This window comes from Crassostrea angulata, chromosome 8, assembly GCF_025612915.1.
Source record: "Crassostrea angulata isolate pt1a10 chromosome 8, ASM2561291v2, whole genome shotgun sequence".
In the NCBI taxonomy this organism is placed as follows: domain Eukaryota; kingdom Metazoa; phylum Mollusca; class Bivalvia; order Ostreida; family Ostreidae; genus Magallana; species Magallana angulata.
Genome location: NC_069118.1, coordinates 55,248,966 through 55,268,599, shown reverse-complemented (window position 1 = coordinate 55,268,599; position 19,634 = coordinate 55,248,966). Strand labels below are relative to the sequence as shown.

The window sequence follows — 19,634 nt, the reverse complement described above, 5'->3', positions numbered from 1 at the left end:
ATTGAAGTCCATAGCCATTAAACCTTGGTTATGAGCAAAAAAACTCAAGACTTTCTTTGTCAGAATAATCTTGTCCAATTATACAGTACATAATATTTACTGTGTACCAATTCTGTAATCACACAAAATTCCATAAGAGATAAGGAATTGATAAGTACTTATAATTAATAATAATATCAAATTTCTTTGAGATTTCGACATATAATCTGCAGATTCCACCATTGTCCCTACCACCATTTTTAAAAATTAAATTAATTAAAATTAAAAATAATTTTCTCTAATTAGCAATATCAAACTCAACAAAAAAATGATAATAAAATAAGGAAAAAAGAAAGGAGACAAACTTTAAGATCATGTCAATTAGCAATCTAATATATAAATTTCTATATGCAGACAGTATGGTGCACTTTATCAAGCAATATGTGCGGAACTATGTAAAAAAAGCCAGGTTATTATAGGTCAAAGGTGAAGAAGTCAACTGGAAGTTTGCCAAGAAAGACAAGATTCATGATTCCCAATTATTTTTGAAAGCTATTACCACATACTTAGAATTGTGTAATGTAAAATATATATAATTTTTTTTCTTCAATTAAAAATAAGCAAATTAATTGTCACAAAAAAATTAAGGAATCCATACAATTTTCAAATATTTTCTTCAACTTTTGATTCATCAACGGATACTTTTATTTCAAATTCTTGTCAAATTTCCATGACCCCTGTTAGTTTTGTGACTATATCATACAGAGAGGACACAAGTCTACGAAAAATTCCAAACAGGAATACAACCTTCCCCCTGATTGGCCTCTGCTGTAAACATGCAATGCAAACATTGTACAGTATAACAGAACATCAAACTGAGGCTGTATGAGAGGCTCTCAAAGGAAAACTGAAGATGGAGAGGGTCAACAAGGGACAACATTAAATACAGGGAAAAGAGGATATTGCTGTCTAGCTTAAATTTAAATCATGATTTTCTATAATCAATATCCTATCCTTGATTATGTACATGCAGTTTAACATCTTACGAATTTAAATCTAAAATTCCCCAAAAGTTTCTAATTTGAATCTGTAGTGTAAAAAAAAGAAAGATTTTCTGCTAGTATTAAGAACACAACGGCAATATCAAGGTCAGGTCAAGGTCAGAGGAAGGAACATTTTCTGCTAGTATAGGGAAGGACAGATTAGTAAGATCAGCCTAACATCAAACTAGTTACCACTCTGCGTGTTCAAGATGCCTTTAAATATTTGCGAGACATATTTGTTAAATCATAATGACGAACTAATAAAACCATTCATCAGCAACCATTCAACAGCATGCAAGTACAGAGTATTAATTATAATACTGTGGTTTCATTAATTTTCGTGGCTATCAATTTTCGTGGATTTTCTGAAAACCACAGTTTCAAGGATACGTAATTTCGTGGCCAATGATCCTATCAATACAAAATGTTTGTTGAAATTGAATTTCAATGAACATTTAATTTCGTGGATCAACTTAACAACGAAATCCACGAAAATTGGTATTCAACGAACATTGATGAAACCACAGTATTGAATATTTATGCTCTTGTGTTTAGTTTGACAATATACATTTTTTTCATCATGTTTTAATTAAGATTTAGTTTATCTACTAGTTATGAATATTCATGTTATTGCTGGTGACGATATGGAAATTGTTTGGTGATATTATCTAATTAATATTCATAAAACTTAGGTAATATTATTAATATTTCTTCTCAAAGAAATAAGGAAAAAGATTTCGAAATGCCAAATCTTTGTTTTACCAAAACAGAAATTAAAATAACATTCAAAATACGTTTTATGTAATTCATCATTATACAGCAACATTAAAATAACATTTAAAAAACATTTTATGTAATTCAAAATTATACAGGGACAATAAAATAACATTTAACATTTTTAAATGATCAGAACTGAATTTCAATTTAATCTTAAACAAATTAGGAAATTTGAACAAATTTTAACATAGCGGGTTTTTCTTTATCGGTCTCTCTTACCTCTTTGTTTCTCTTTGTCTAGCCCTGCTGATGGGGAAAAACTGGACACACCTGTAGGTACATATCCCGAGGAAGTATTCTGTAAAAAGTAAAACAGACCACTGACAAATGACCAATATCAGACAGCACCCAACCTTCTAAAATTCTGAGAAAAAAACCAGACCACTGACAAATGACTGATATCAGACAGCACCCTACCTTCAAAAAGACTGACAAAAACAGACCACTGACAAATGACCGATATCAGACAGCGCCCACCTTCTAAAAGTCTGAGAAAAACAGCCAACTGTCAAATGACAGATATCAGACAGCACCAAACCTTCTTAAAGTCTGACAAAAACAGACCTCTGACAAAAGACCGATATAAGACAGCACCCACCTTCTAAACATCTGACAAAAACAAACTAGACCTCTGACAAATGACGGATATCAGACAGCACCCAACCCTATAAAAGTCTGACAAAAACAGACCACTAACAAATGACTATTTTCAGACAGCGCACACCTTCTAAACTTCTGACAAAAAACAGACCACTGACAAATGGCCTAAAAATGATTATATAAAATATGTAATTCCCTATATAACAATGGCAGTTAGGTTTATTTTGTATCATACTATAGTCTGTCCCAAGATATTTATGCAACACATTTGGACGATTTTTAATAAAAATACACTTACCTATGAAAGAAGTGCAATTGAAATAGTTGAAAGGGATATTTTCCAAGATAATTTCATTGACATATTATCATCTTTCATTCGGAAAATTTCACAAGAACGAAAACAGATTCCTTACGGAGATTTATAATGGTGAATGTTTACATTTTTTCTCCATTCGGAATACACTCGGAATACATCGCGCAATTTTTCAACGTTATCATCCGGGCTTGCTGCAGTACAAAATCTCCGTAGACATCACATTTTTTTAGCATTGTATTAAAACCTGATAAGCTAACAGGGGTGTTTTGACTGAGAAATCTTGGAAATTTTTCATACTTTTGAATGAACATCGTTTGAACCCTGAGGTATTTATAAATATCAAGCAATTAAGCCAAATGTGAATCCAAAATATCTTGGGACAGAGTATAGTTTATGTCACAGTGTGACTGAAATCAAATACCTGTAGTTAAAGTATCAATGGACTTGATAATATACTTTCATTTAAGTTCATACAATTTTATTCAATTCATAGCTGTTTAAGAAAAAAAATCAAACTGTTTTCTATGCACATTTCTGGAGAATCCATTCACGGGTAATAGAAGAGACTAAAACATGACTGTGTTATATAGTTAGAAAAAAATACTCCATATAAACTGAGTCGCTTGAAATGTAAAATGAAATCTTTTTATCATTAAATTACTACTGCTTATATGAGGCATATTAAGTGACCTGCTGATGGTCCAGTTTTGGTCGCTTGGGCCCCGACCCTGATTCATCGTCCTCATCTACGTCTGTTGTATCATTGTCATCCGTCTAAAACAAAAGAAGTGGAAGATCCAATCTAGTCATTACAAGCTTCAAGTAATCAAAAGACTCTACAAACACAAGCTGGAGGATCAAATCAAATAAAGCTTGTGATAGTGGTTCCGAATCATTCAATTTTGTGGGAGGGTAATTTTCATATAGACCTTCAGTTTTTCAAACAATCATGGGAGCATAAATTTTACAAATTTATTTAACATATATCTAATTGAAAATAAATTCTGTGTTAACTCACATATCTGTTGCAGAATTTAATGTAAATTTGTTTGTGACGGACATCCACAAAATCAACGAAAGTCTAAATATTTGATCGTGTTGATATAAAGATTTAAATATGAAATTCCTCGAGGAATAACCTTATGCTACAAGGTTGTTATGAAATAAATAATTGCATTTTTCAGTGTCTTTGCCTATAACACTTCATATCAATTTTGTATAATTATACAATCCAATAAATTCAAATGCAGTCTAATTGGGGCTCAAGGGGGAATTGCTTATTTTTAATATTTTAATATTGAATTGTACAATTGCTGAAAATTATATAAATATAAGTAATAAGGAATCATTCTTTGAAGATTATGAGGTGATAACTTCGGTCGGGGCGTGATCAAATCTATCATAAAGTCCTTAGGCTTTTATCAGATTTTATCATGCCCCGACCAAAATTATCATAATACTCAAAGAATGATTCCTTATTACTTAAAGAGACAGTACAGCTGAAAACACACCTGTGAATAACTTTAGATTTACCTATTGTATCGTGAGGAAATAAGAAATAACGTTGACTGTAATAGTTGAAATAAATTAAAATCCCTTTCACATACCTAATTATTGTAATTATTGGATGAGCTTCCGGAAATTCAAGGGACGTACAAACCGGAATAATCTTATACCATTAGTACCACATGGATATTGATTGACAGTAATTGACACTTGCTGAAAACTACAAGATCTTCGCCCGACTACGGTCATCATGGCATACGAGGTAAAACAGACTCTATAAACTGAACACATCATCACTTTTTCACTTATTTTTGCATATACTTAATCTTTGACATATTCACCTTCATGAATAACATTTTTACCAAAAATAAGATCATATGCAATATAAATAACTAAATTTTCAGTTGGTGTTCACGGTAACTTCCAGTTCCCTTTATTTTAGCCCCCCCCCCCCCCCCCCAATCACTTTATAAAATGATTAAAATACATGAGAGCATAAAGGTACATTAATTTTTCTCCCTCCACTACTTGCTACTTAATGTATTTTTAAAAATTCTAAATGTGAAAGAAGAAAAGTGTAGCTCAATGCACCAGAATGAATGCGCTAAATTCCTGAAAAATTTAATTGGCCTTCTCCATTATAGACGATTGTCATTTACCAGGCATGAATTCATTTCGTATTAATTTTCATATCCTTACTCACTTGATTGAAGAAAATAAACTTAACTGAAAATGTTGTCACATATGTTAAAGAGCTATAATTCAAATTAATGTATTGGCAGGCATGTCGCTCTATTGTACCAAGGCCTTTCCATTATTTTCATCTTTATTAAAAAACAACAAATGTGTACAAACAAAGATGATTTTCCATTGCAATAATTTTTTAAGAACACCATTAATGCTTTTATCCTCATAATAATAATGTGTCAGGCCTATGGAAACTGTTTAAAAGGCATTGTTTTCATTTACTTGTGTTTGATAAACTATCAAAAATTTGTGTAGATTTTATGCAATTCATCATTTAAGAAGGGGTAACAGAAAGTAATTACAGCATATCATCCTTTTAGCAAGACATTTCTATTGATCAACCAAAATTTCAGTGTCAATCCTAGAATCATAAGCAAGATTCATAGCTTGGTTTGAGTCATGTTTTTGTTCACATGAGTTTATTACAATTTTAAACTTGGTATTTCCTATTCAGCATAGCTGCATTTAAAATATAAACAAACTAAAGCATGACCTCAGCTTTGTGTACAAACATATAGTAGCATTGTGAGCAGAGCTCTGTATCTTGCTTAGCTGCAAAAATGTAGCCCTCTCCGATTTTTCATATCTGGCGTTTACTGGAGAGGGCTACAATTCCACAAAATCTCCGTAATGGTGCAAAATTATTTTTTAATACAGCTGACTTCGGTCTGAGAAGATTGATTTTATATTTGACTTCCTTTAGATAAAATGATTTTTTAATTAAGGTTGAACAAATTAACCACATATAAATCAAAACCAGATAAAACACATCAGCATGTTTACCAGTCGTCTTTTTCAGCAGCCATGACAGTTCTCGCATGATTTTTATGGGATGTACGCTTGGAGTTTTGATGGGCTTGATAACGTGAATGTCAGTGTAAATAATTTATCTTACCTCGTTATATCACTAAAACATCATTTAAGGAAATGGTTTATAATGGAAAATTCATATTTACCGGGTTAATTATGTTTAAAATAGGGGAATTCCTATATTCAGTTCAAGATCCGCTCCTGAATTCTCATTGGCTGTACCATAATAAAACCGGTCAAGGTCAGTAATCATGGTGGACAAATTCAACTTTCGTTGTTGACATACACGAAAAATAACCGATATATGGACTTTTCTTTATATTTTTGGATTAATTTATGCCATAGACATCTACAACATTTGAGTTCATTTTCATTGAAGCCTTGTCATATACTGTAGATTCCTTATTTTACGCGAGTACTTAATTCCGTGATTCAACGATTCTCCATCAAATTGCGAGAACATAAAATAGTGAAATATGATTTCTTTCGTTTGAGGGACGAATTAGACAGAAATCAATTTCTACTTGGTATAATAATGAATTAATTATCCAGAAATATAAGGTTTTCATTCGAATACCTGTTTGTGTCACTTGGTTCTGAAGAACCGGTTTATAAGCAAGGCTATATAAAGAATTGCTCAGGTGTTAAATACAAGTTTAGGACGACACGTACAGCGGAAAGTTTAAATTTTCAGAATTAAATTGTTTTATCAAAATAAATAAATCATGTGATCCAACTTTGCCATAATTATGTATGTGTACATTTAATATGTCAAATATTAAATAGCTGCAGTGTGTCGTTGCTAATTGCTCACAATGTGTTGTTATTTATTAGTATCACAGTATTCAGCTTTCATTTGGAAAGTAATGAATGGATTTAAAGGAGAATGCCAAAATTTTATCATAGTTTCATGTTGTTTAAATATGTTGGAATATTAAAAGCGAGATTTTAGAATTCGCGAGACGAGTTTCTCGCGATTTTATGCTGATGTTAATTCCTCGCGTTTAATAAGGAATTTATAGTATTCTGTTCATCAAAGGAAATACGGGAGATAATTCTAACTCAGTGCATTTAATATGAAAAATCCCGAGAGTTCCGAGTGTCAACATGGTGTGGAGATTCGAAGCGAGTAAAATACGTTTGTGAAAAAGTGTTGAATTCTTCATTAATATAAATAAAGTTTTAGATGAAAGGTATTTTCAGCCTCAAAATGGTTTGTTATGAATAATTTGACGGTTATTTTTAATGCAGCTTCATTAATTTTCTCAAAAAATCGTTTTGGAGCGATTCTGAAATTTGTTGCTACATTACAGGTATATGGGAGGCGTTTTAACTGTGGTGATGGCCTCTCCCGAGACACAGTTAGATTATTCTTACTAGGTAGAGTGTAGTGAAATTAATAGTATTATTGTAGGCTTAAAACTTGGTTATGTACATGCCAACAATAAGTTAATGTCCGATATCACATGCAATGTCAACCCATGCAGGCACGGGTCTAAGTTTAGTTTTTATATTAAAAGCTTTGATATCAATTGCGTATACTGTAAGTATATTATAGATAAAGTTTCTAGTTCCACTTGTCAATATAAATACTTGAATCCAAATACTTGTGCTAGGACTCCGTTTTTAAATCTTATTAATCCAAAACCTATATAGGTGTTTTCAAAATAGCACTTTTGTACATATGGCAGCTATGTAAAAGGATGTGCAATGTCGATTAAAAAACTAATTATTACAAAATACTGCAGCAAAAATATTTGTTTTCATCATTGAAATTTTTTGAAGTGATGATTCATTCATACAATGGTCATTCTATTGAGTTAACTTACCATTACAAACCAATGCTTAATTATAGAACTACGCATACAGTAAAATTCTAAATATATGCTTAAAATTGCGTTACGCGTACAGTATGAAATAATAACAACTCATGATATTCTGGGGATTTTTTTTAATTTTATTTGCAATGATATCAAATTATCAGATTATTCTCTTAAAGTATACATCTACCTCCACATGTCCCCTATTCAGTCGTAATATATTAATGATTGTATTTCCTACAAAATAATCATTTCAATTTTGTAATGTGAACTTGGATATTGATTGTCAAAAAGTTCATTGAAAATCATGTTGCAAAAGGAATACAACTGTTTATCTTTGTGCCAGTTTATTACCATAACGAATTGAATTGTTAAGGAAGTTTTTTTTTACATCCATTTATCAATTCGTTTGATTAAAATCTTCGACTGTTCGCAGAGCTACCTCTTCTAATTGTTGATTTGCTTCGACAAACAGCGCTGCCCATAACTGTACACTTCCGTTCCTACACTGTGCATGTGGTATATTAGTTTTTATAGAAGGAATCGTAGAATCAGTGGATCAGTATATAAAGTTCCTTCCGAGATTTTGTCTTAAAGTTTTTGACTTAATCTTTATAAGACACTTTAAAGGTTTAGATAAAGTTCCTTCCATGATCTTGTCTTAAGGTTTATCAGACTTTTTAAACACTTAAATAGAGTTCCTTCCATGATCTTGTCTTAAAAATTTTCACTTCATCTTTATCAGACAGTTTAAACATTTAAATAAAGTTTCTTCCGTGATCTTGTCTTAAAATTTTTGACTTTATCTCTATCGGACACTTTAAATATTTTGTTCAAGCATCATTTAATTGAAGAAACTGAGAGAGAGAGAAAGACATTTCATTTGTAATTCACTAATATGTTATCGTTTAAAGTAATGCACATTGTAATAGAATCCAACAAAGCAGTTTCAGTCCACGTACTACACCTGTCAATCAAATTAGCCCACGACGTGCTCTTTCCGTGATAAAGTTTTTCAAGTTCAAAGAAAATAGAAATATGTTTGACAATAAAGTATTTTATAGTGTTTTTAATGTATAATATGATTCTTACACACTCTATGTGTGAAAGTTGATTTGTTTACATACTACGTTATAAGCAGAAAACTACACATGTAAAACCCGTCTCCCTCTCTCTCTCTCTCTCTCTCTCTGAGTGTAGATTTGGGTGCGAACAATATTGTGAAACATGAACAGATCTAATTTGTTTTTAACATCTTTCAAGTCCAGTCCAATCATTCCCATTTCCATTTCTTTTTCATCCAATGATATTTTTTAATTGAGATTGCTTATCAAACTTTCAGAGAGTCGAAGACCCCCTCCCCCTTTTCCCCTACCTTCTTCGAGTTCATTGTTCATGCATTTAAAATTAAGACTTGTTATCAGAAATATTATGAAAGCTTTTGCTTCCTGTACTTTAGTGAATAACCAATGGAAGCCGTAAGGTACTTGTATTTACATGTGACTGACTCACTACACCTTGGAATAGTGTCTCAAATTAACAGAAATTTTCTTGATTAGAAAAGATGCAATGTTGCATAATGCATCAGAATTACATTGTATATACATGTAAGTCATATAGGCGAAAATATATACAATTTTGTATTTAAACACTTAAAATTTCAAAAGTTCGATGAAATTGAAATGAAACACATGCAAATTTAAACTTGTTATTTGCGGTTCACAAGCCTGAAACTCATGCACAGATACCGGTATGTTTTACAACACAGAAAGAGTTACTTCTCCCGTAAATATGCATGGCGTCGCGTTTAAAATTTCGACGTCTTGCTAAAAATGGAACAGTTTTCAACATAAATTTCATGATATATATGTTTAAGTCACATATATCAGTTATATACCATTGGATTTGATAAATTCAAGGCTTTTTAAAATAATTGGTGCTGTGCATATTTGAAACACGGCAAATTTCGGCCATTAACGTCCCTTGTTCTTTGGTTGAAATTGGATAAGCGGTTTTAGAGAAGAAGTTCAAAATGTCAAAAAGTTTACAGACGGACGGATGGATGGACAGACGGATGGACAGACGGACGGACAAAATGCGATCAGAATAGCTCACTTGAGCTATCAGCTCAGGTGAGCTAAAAACTTTGAACAATTACTACCTGGTAGAAGTAGAAAAGACATATTTTTATCAACAAGCATGTCCAGGAGTGTCTCCGCGAGCCCTGCATGTGTTTTGTTTACAGTAAATACACATGCATAATAGTATTGAAGGCTGAAACCCGTAACATGTCGCGATATAAATATGTATGGGTTATACATAATTATTAATTTTAATAAAATAATTACATTTATTTTATGGAGAAATTTATAATTTTCTGAAAGTTTATACATTTATAAGTGGTTCAAAAATACCAAACCCAATCGAAAAAAAATTTCAAGTTCATTTTTTGTTAAGATGTGCCGTACTGTCCTTTTAAGAAATATCTACAGTGGCCCTACTTACAATTTCTCGTATTTCCGACTCGTCTCTGAAGGAGACCCTGTTGGCGGATATGGTTCGTTTCTTGGCTGGAGTTTCTTCTCTGTCCTCTTCCTCTTCATCCTCCTCCTGGTCCTCATCGTATGGAATGTTGTCCTCCACTGAGGTGTGTGATTGGTTGGACTTCACCGAGCCCTGCTGCTGTCGCCCGGGGAGGTTAGAGGGGGGCACCTGCTGGTCCTCAGCATATTCCTCCTCCTCCTCCAGATCTGTACATAACAAAGGTCGAAAGGTCAACAATGTTTGACCTTACACAAAGTGCAAAAAAAAAAGAAGTGTGTAATTTTAAATAACATGTATGTCCACATACCCTTAATAAAAAATTTAAAAAACTTAAAGGTAACTCCCATGAAAAAAAAATTGACTTTTGACATTTATATTGCCCATAAATAATGACCTTTGACCTTTCAGCTGATAAAATAGTTATATGAGGTTTTCATTTTGATTTTAGTATGAAAGCAGAAACATGATTTAAAACACAAGACCAACAAGCTTAACTTGTTTTCTTGAATGTAACTTGATGAAACTGAACCATCATCTAATTCTGTAATCATCAGAGGACAGACACAGCACAGATATAAGACAAAGATCAGTACAATAGTGGGGCCCCAGTCACATAGTATGACGGGGACTAACTATTTACAGAACATTGTTCACATTCCTGACTGATCTGTCTCACAATCGACACTAACACCCGTGGCAGCTACAGACCTTCGTCTTCAGGTTCGCTGTCCACAAATTTCCCAAGTTTGGCGGCGAGACTGATTCTTGGAGCCTCTTCCTGAAAAACAGAGTTGGTTTGTTCAAAATCTATCTTACAATACAGTGAATGTAATGTTAATTGGCTATTCAATTATTCTATAGTTTTGACAATTAAATCCTTAAAATTAATGGCTTATGCCTACTGTTTTTTGGGAATCATGTTGATAATTATAGTTAAAAGAAGAGTTTGTCAGATTTAAAGATTTAAACTGAAAACTATCATTAATATTTATTAAGTGCATGTGCAAAAAACCCATTAATCTAGAAAAATAGCTAAAATACAAAACACATCATATAATTGACCAGACATCAGGTTACCCCCACAGCTATAGAATATCTATAATTCAAAGATACAATATGTGATTAATTTTCCTTTTTTACAAAAGATTCCCCTCCCTCTTTGAAACTTATAGAGCCTAGTCTAAATGTTTTATGTCATCAACCTTTCATATCCTATACAGAAGTACCAGTTCATATATATCATTGAAATTCTCCCTTTTTTTAAAATTCTCTTTGATAATAAACATTCTTTACTTACTAGATGATCATAACTATTAATTTTAAACTGTTCATAGCACAGTCACTTTTCTTACAAAACCATAACTTTTCCAAAGGCATATACCTTAATTGGATCAAATATGACATATGAATTTCTTACAATTTTACGGTAAATTAGTTCATTGTTGAAACTCTCAAGGTCAATGCATCACACACATGTCCAGTGTTCCTGAGTTACCTTTTCCACTGGACATAACTTTTTACAGTCAAAGGTAAAACTGTTCAAGAACACCTGATAGACTAACAGACGGTCAAATGGACTGAGAGACACTGACAGATAGACAGATGGACAGACAGACAGACAGACAGATCATTGCTGAGACAGGTAGAAAAGTACAGAGGGTGCTGCATTGTGTTGTGTGCACAGTAAGATCACCAATAGTGACCTGAAGTGGTGCATAAAAAAAACTATGATGGAACTCGTAATTGTCAACATATCATAACAATACCACTGTAATAAAATTTAAGGGATAAAAACTACTAGGCTCGAAGTCAAGACCCTTTCGTTTAAAACCAATGGTCTACTAGGCTCGAAGTCAAGACCCTTTCGTTTAAAACCAATGGTCTACCCTTTGAGCTTAAGGATTACCGGTATCCCATTAGCTAGTTCATGTACTATACTCTGTCCCGAGTTTTTGCTTCCACCACTTTTTGCTTGATATTTCAATAATAGTAAATACCTATATGCTCAAACTACGTTCATCCACTAACATGAAAAATGTCCAGATTATCTGTTTTGAAACGCCCCCTCTACTGCTTCAGGTTTCAATACACATCCAAAAATTGAAAGTCTACGGAGATTTTGCATTGCATCAGCCATTAATAAGCCCGGATGATAATGTTAAACAAGAGGCCCAGGGGCCACATCGCTCACCTGAGCAACAATTGCCTTAATTCTGATCAAAATAGCATTACAGTATCAAAATATCTTGACAACTAAGTACAGTAGATCTTGCTAAAAAAAATTGAAAATCTGCCAATTTTTATCCACCTCTTTCTTTTGGTAAATACCAAGCCCCTTTTGTTGTTGTACCTGTAAGATGATTTTTCTCTTTTCCTATATACCCCCCCCCCCCCCCATTTTGTTGCCCCACTTTTCTCTAGGGTATCATGGTTTCATCAAACTTATATCTGCATAACCTGTGCTTTCACACTAAGTACTGAGTTTTGGACCGAAAAACTTTTTTAAAGAATATTTTTAAAGATTTTCTCTATATATGTAAAAATTCAAACCGCCATCACGGCCCCGCCCTACCACTAGGGACTGTGATTTTGAATTTACACTACCCGAGGATGCCTCTACACAAGTTTAAGCTTTTCTGGCCAAATGGTCTTTAAAAAGAAGATTTTTAAAGATTTTCTCTATATATTCCTATGTAAAACTTGATCCCCCAATTGTGGCCCCACCCTACCCCCAGGGATCATGATTTGAACAAACTTGAATCTACACTACCTGAGGATGCTTCCATTCAAATTTGAGCTTTCTGGCCTAATAGTTTTTGATAAGGAGATATTTAATATATATTCCTATGTAAAAATTGATCCCCCCATTGTGGCCCCGCCCTACCCCCAGGGACTATGATTTGAACAAACTTGAATCTACACTACCTGAGGACGCTTCCATTTTAATTTGATCTTTTCTGGCCTAATTGTTTTTAAGAAGATTTTTAAAGATTTTCTCTATTTATTCCTATGTAAAAATTCATCCCCCTATTGTGGCCCCACCCAACCCCTGGGGACCATGATTTGAACGAACTTGAATCTACACTACCTGTGGATGCTCCCATTTTAATTTGAGCTTTTGTGGCCCAATAGTTTTTGAGAAAAAGATTTTTAAAGATTTTCTCTATATATTCCTATGTAAAACTTTATCCCCCAATTGTGGCCCCACCCTACCGCCAGGGACCATGATTTGAACAAACTTGAATCTACACTACCTGAGGATGCTTCCATTCAAATTTGAGCTTTCTGGCCTAATAGTTTTTGATAAGGAGATATTTAATATATATTCCTATGTAAAAATTGATCCCCCCATTGTGGCCCCGCCCTACCCCCAGGGACTATGATTTGAACAAACTTGAATCTACACTACCTGAGGACGCTTCCATTTTAATTTGATCTTTTCTGGCCTAATTGTTTTTAAGAAGATTTTTAAAGATTTTCTCTATTTATTCCTATGTAAAAATTCATCCCCCTATTGTGGCCCCACCCAACCCCTGGGGACCATGATTTGAACGAACTTGAATCTACACTACCTGTGGATGCTCCCATTTTAATTTGAGCTTTTGTGGCCCAATAGTTTTTGAGAAAAAGATTTTTAAAGATTTTCTCTATATATTCCTATGTAAAACTTTATCCCCCAATTGTGGCCCCACCCTACCGCCAGGGACCATGATTTGAACAAACTTGAATCTACACTACCTGTGGATGCTTCCATTTTAATTTGAGCTTTCCTGGCCCAATAGTTTTTGAGAAGAAGATTTTAAAGATTTTCTCTATATATTCCTATGTAAAATTTGATCCCCTTCTTGTCGCCCCTCCCTACCCCCGGGGACCATGATTTGAACAAAGTTGAATCTACACTACCTGAGGATGCCTCCACACAAGTTTTAGCTATTCAGGCCAAATAGTTTTTGAGAAGAAGATTTTTGAAAAATACCAACAAATTTTCAATAATTCTCAATTATCTCCCCTTTAAAGAGGGCGTGGCCCTTCATTTGAACAAACTTGAATCCCCTTCACCTAGTGGTGCTTTGTGCCAAATTTGGTTGAAATCTGCCCAGTGGTTCTTGAGAAGAAGATGAAAATGTGAAAAGTTAATGACGACAACGACGACGACAACGACAGACAACGGACAAATTGTGATCAGAAAAGCTCACTTGAGCCTTTGGCTCAGGTGAGCTAAAAATTGCGCGATGTATTCCGAGTGTATTCCGAACGGAGAAAAGATGTAAACATTTCCCATTACAAACCTCTGTAAGAAAATTGTTTTCGAACCTGTGAAATTTTATGAGTGAAAAGGGATAATTGTTCAATGAAGATATCTTGGATATATTCCCTTTCATCGATTTCAATTGAATTTCTTTCACAGGTATGTGTATTTTTATTAAAAATCCTCAAAAATTGATGGAAGCAATAACTTGGGACAGACTATAATAGGAAAATGGCAGTACTGAACATACTATATATACTATCATATATCAATCAAACTTTTAAAGAAATATGTTACTGATACGAAATGAATAAAATTAAGACTGGAAACTGGTTGCAGAAATTCAAATATACAACACGTCATTGCCGTCCAATTTACTCTAAAACACCTCTATGAAGTTAAAATAATTTATCGCATGTATAGAGGCTAGAGCGTATGAAAATCTGGATAAAGTTATCATTATTTCTACATTTAAAATTAAAACTTCAAATTCAAGGAAAAATATTTTGAGAAATCCACTACATATGGTAACACTAAATTTTGATAAAAATACATCTAAAAACAGTGCAAGATCTAAAATTAAAAACCAACCAATCTATAGGATGAAACATAGGGATAGGGATGAGAAAACCGTCTTAGCTATGGACAACACAAATTCTTACATCCGTTTCAACGAGTTCGTCCTCCAATATATCAGAGTCTACATCGCCATCATCCTACCATTAACAACAGTTTACATCAATGTTTTTACATGTTTTAGAGTGTGTAAATCACATGACCTGGGTAAATAGTTTCTTAGGGATGACCTCTTATCCATTCTCCCAATTAATGGAGGCATAATAAAATAAACCTCAGTCTATATTTCTGCAAACAGTTTTTCATATACAAGCTTTAATACAAACATATGATTAAATAGTAGCATGCAAAAAATAAACCCACACATGGCCAAAATCTTTATTAATTGTTTAACTTGTTGGGTTTTTTTATTTTTAGTAGTAAATGATAATTTTTCATAGATCTGAAAATGACATCTCTGAAAAGAATTAATGTACTTCACAAATAAACTTGTAAATAAATAAGAAGCCCCCTTTTCTTCTTTTTTGCGAATAAAATCTGCTCACAAGTGACAAGTGATGCTGAAGTAGAAATTAAATCACTCAATGAGGCCTTGATTTCAGTGAGCTAGCTGATTAAATGGAAGCCAAACGCTGAGAAAACCATAAAGAACAAGACTTACTAGTGGATCAAGCATTACTCTCTACAAAACAACTCTCGTCTCAGAATAAAGTGTAAAAATGGCCGACAAGTTGAAAAATTCTGAATCTGATTCATTAAAGCTTTAATATAAAAGATTTGTGCTTGTTTTTTTTCTAAATACTTTTAAAATTGTCTTTATGCAAAGGCTAGGTGATTTGCTCAATAACTGAGTAAAATTGAAAATTTTGTATCAAGCTAATGCTGTCATTTAAAATCTGCAATAAATATTATGATTCTTACAACATGTACAAACTGAATGAAAAAAGAAATCATGCACAACTGTAGTCATGCATGAAAGAACTAGACTATATAAGTTTAATTTGCCTCATGTTCAACTTTAATAATGAATCCCACAACAAAAGATAAAATTTAGATATGGTCTATCCACCATTAATATTTACAATAAAAAAACAAACCACCATTTTGAACGAATTAAACATCATGATGCCATTTGGAAGTATAATCTTGTTCACATGAAGGCAATATACACATAAAGAGAGAACTGGTTCCCCTGTGGACTGGTTACCTTTTTCTTGCCCTCGGGGCCCAGACTGACGCTGTCGTCGGCCCAGGAGTCGTCCTGTTGACTGTGAGACACACGGCTCTGGGTCGTCTCCTCCTCAGAGTCATACGCTGTCAAAATCAGAATTTATCATCATAATACTGTTAACAAACCTTAATCTGCCATGAATTTATTTTAGATTTAACTAGATAAGTGATAAACTTTTTTTCGCCTAATCAATTTTTGTGACCAAGACTGGGTTTGTGGCAAGAAATAAACAAAACAACTTGGCTCTGACAATTTTTTCAAAATTCTCTTGAATGATAATAAAAGTCGGTTTACATTATATATCTGACAAAGAATAAATAAAAATTAGTAAAGAGTTTCCTAAATAAGTAAACTGACAAAGAATCAATAGACATTTGTGAAGAGTTTCCTAAATAAGTAAACAATTTGTTTAAAAATTTGTCAACTACTGAACTTCTCTCATTAAATATGCAGTAATCTTACTTTAGTAAAAAGAAAAATCAAAATATTCTAATCATACAGCGAGATGATACATGATTTATTCTTAAAAGACAATCGTCATGGATACAGGTATCTAACCTCTGTCGTTGTTGTCCACTGGCAACATGTTGGTCAATGAGGGATCTCTGGGGGTGGTGGAGGCACTGGATGGTCCTACTGATCCCCGGGGGGTGTCCCTGGGGGTGATGCTCCCAGCCAGACTGCTGCCCCCTGCAGATCGGCGCAGCTTCATGCTGTGGTCACTCAGGAGCTGGGAGGCAGCGTACTGTCCTGTCATGTTGGCCATGTCTTCTGCTGTAAACCCTACACAACAGATGTAAACATTGTAGTAAATCCTACTGAAAAGTATTAAACAATGCCGTAAACCCTACATAGCAGACATAAATAGTGCTGTAAACCCTACATAGCAGAAGTAAACAATGCTATAAACCCTACATAGCAGGAGTAAATGAAAACTGTCATAAAATCATTAAATCTTGTCTGATCTTAAAAAAAATTCCAGGTGCACATCTTCAGATGGTGTTCAACATATGTACAAATTTTCAAACTGTTCCATGCAGTAATAAAAAATTCTATAGGGGGGACAAAGTTGCGTCTACAGACAGACGGACGGACAGACAGACGGACAGACGGACGGACAGACAGACGGACAGACGGACAGGGTGAAACCAATATACCCCCCTAAACTTCGTTTGCGGGGGTATAATAATGCTGTAAACCCCACAGAGAAGAAGTTTACAATGCTGTAAACCCTACAAAGAAGTTAACAATGCAGTAAACCCTACAGAGAAGAAATAAACAATGCTCTACATAACAAAGTAAATAATGCTGTAAACACTACAAAACAAAGAAAATAATGATGTAAACCCTACAGAATAGATGTAAATAGTGCTGCAAACCTGGCAGAGCAGAAGTAAACAAGTGTTGTTAACAGTAAACCATGCAGAAAAATATTACACAATACTGTGAACCAAATAAAACAAGGAAAAACGATGACGTGAACCTACAGTTCAAAGGTGAACAATGTTAATATACATTCTGAAGAGTCCCGTAATATATAATGCTCAAAACCCTACAGAGCAATATCTAACAATATTGTAAACCATTCAGCGCAGTATTAAACAATGCTGTAAACTAGAGAGAACAGAGTAAACAATGCTGTGATATCTTCAGAAATGCTGTCAACTATACAAAACAGTTAAGTAAATGTTGCTATTCATCCTACAAAAGATTTTTTTTTAAAATCAAGCACACTCAGCACACCAGAAGTTTACATTACAGTTAATGCTACAGAACTGTAGTAAGCTGTCTTAATGAAAAATTAAAGTTCAACAGTTATCAGCCCAAGATTAAGTCCCTCGAATCAATATGGCCGGGTTTCCTGACCTTTCTTGTCCTTGATGATGGTCTGTGCGTTGAACTGTAGCAGCATTCTGATTGGCGTGATGGCACCGTCGTAACAGGCAATCATCAGCGGGGTTCTGAAGGACGATAGAGCACATCATTAAAGTCACTGACAATTACTCTACATACTATAGCATTGACTCATGATTTTTTTAAATATACAGTCTCATTACTGCAGCGGTGTGTGCATACAAATTGAGTAATGCGCGTTAGTGCGTTATGAAAATTTATATGCAAATGTGATTTACAGTATACCTTAAAATTCCTATCTTATCCTAAGGGTAAGTTCATATTAATGGAAGGGCCACTGTAACAGCCACAAGTGTGAACTTAAATTTTCGCTTGTGACGTTGCAGTTTACAGCGTTTAACGTTTGTGACGTCATAATAAAACTCGTCATTATAACCTTCAAGTACATGTGCCTTGTGTGCATTACAGTGTTATAACTGCCATAGCTTTCAACACACTTTACAAGCCAAAAATATGTGGAATTCAAATATATTGCTGTAACTTCTTCTAGTAATACAAATTCCTTCTACTATCTAATGCTATGCATACATTTACTAAAGATAATTCAAATTCTCAGAACTCCATTATTCACATGAAATGATTTTGTATTCAATGGACTTTTCAATTTTTAATTACTATTATCTAATGCCAGAAAAATAAACATATCAACCTCTACCTTCAAAGTTCCACAGTGACTGAATCTCAATTAGCAAGGTATATGAGTTGGTAATAACTTTAACTAGCATACATCTTATTTTACCTAGTGCCAGGTAGTGATACCTTATTTGTTCACCTATCAGGTATAAAAGTCATCTTTGTAAGTTCTACAAGATTTACTTCAGCTGCCCAGGTAATCCCTTTAATCTTAAAGTTCTTACCTGCCAAGGAATTTATGAGAAATTTACTTTTTGTTTCTGCCCATGTATTCCCTTTAATTTCTTTAATTGTTTTTACCTGCCCATGTATTAACTAGAATTTCAATGTTTTTACCTGCCCATGTATTAACTAGAATTTCAATGTTTTTACCTGCCCATCTATTAACTAGAATTTCAATGTTTTTACCTGCCCATGTATTAACTAGAATTTCAATGTTTTTACCTGCCCGTGAATTCACCAGAATTTCAATGTTTTTACCTGTCCGGGTATTCACTAGAAATTCAATGTTTTTACTTGTCCACATTCTTTACAATTTTCTGTTCTTACCTGCCCAGGTTATCCTGTACATCAGGGTTGGCCTTGGCTATGAGGAGAGCCCTGGTGATTTCATCTCGCTTCAGCTGTATAGACATGTGCAAGGGAGCAAAGCCCTCCTCAGTCTGAAAATGAGAACACGATTTACTTCAATAAACTGGTTCGCGACGACTAATGTTCATGACCAAGCCTTTTCCAGACCCGTATTTTCTTATAACAACCATACGTAAAAAAATTTCCTGGCGACAAATATTTGTGACAACGAGGCTCTTGGGAACCTCGCGAAAATTCCTCGCACACGAAAAAAAGTTGGTTTACAGTATTAAGTCTGAGGAACAGTGTCTGTCTTTAA

The 19,634-nt window shown here is 33.8% G+C and overlaps 1 protein-coding gene and 1 pseudogene across 15 annotated transcripts in view; one reads left to right on the top strand and one right to left on the bottom strand.

The window, feature by feature from the left end:
• The window catches only part of LOC128158154 (tripartite motif-containing protein 2-like), a 275,172-nt pseudogene that overhangs the window by 242,322 nt on the left and 13,216 nt on the right, over positions 1–19,634 (top strand).
• Positions 1–19,634, bottom strand: part of LOC128158106 (ankyrin repeat domain-containing protein 26-like) — a 75,066-nt gene that overhangs the window by 47,506 nt on the left and 7,926 nt on the right. For 12 of the 15 annotated variants that reach the window (XM_052820823.1, XM_052820820.1, XM_052820813.1 and 9 more), the window contains exons 4-13: positions 19,295–19,407; positions 18,065–18,159; positions 16,757–16,981; positions 16,175–16,281; positions 15,629–15,649; positions 10,851–10,920; positions 10,104–10,348; positions 3,406–3,489; positions 2,019–2,097; positions 787–807 (exon numbers count right to left, since the gene is read on the bottom strand). In XM_052820823.1, coding sequence (XP_052676783.1) covers positions 787–807; positions 2,019–2,097; positions 3,406–3,489; positions 10,104–10,348; positions 10,851–10,920; positions 15,629–15,649; positions 16,175–16,281; positions 16,757–16,981; positions 18,065–18,159; positions 19,295–19,407 — 1,060 coding nt within the window. Of the gene's footprint in view, positions 1–786; positions 808–1,214; positions 1,236–2,018; positions 2,098–3,405; positions 3,490–10,103; positions 10,349–10,850; positions 10,921–15,628; positions 15,650–16,174; positions 16,282–16,756; positions 16,982–18,064; positions 18,160–19,294; positions 19,408–19,634 lie in introns of all 15 variants that reach the window. The other 3 variants (XM_052820814.1, XM_052820816.1, XM_052820817.1) reach the window with 3 other exon arrangements.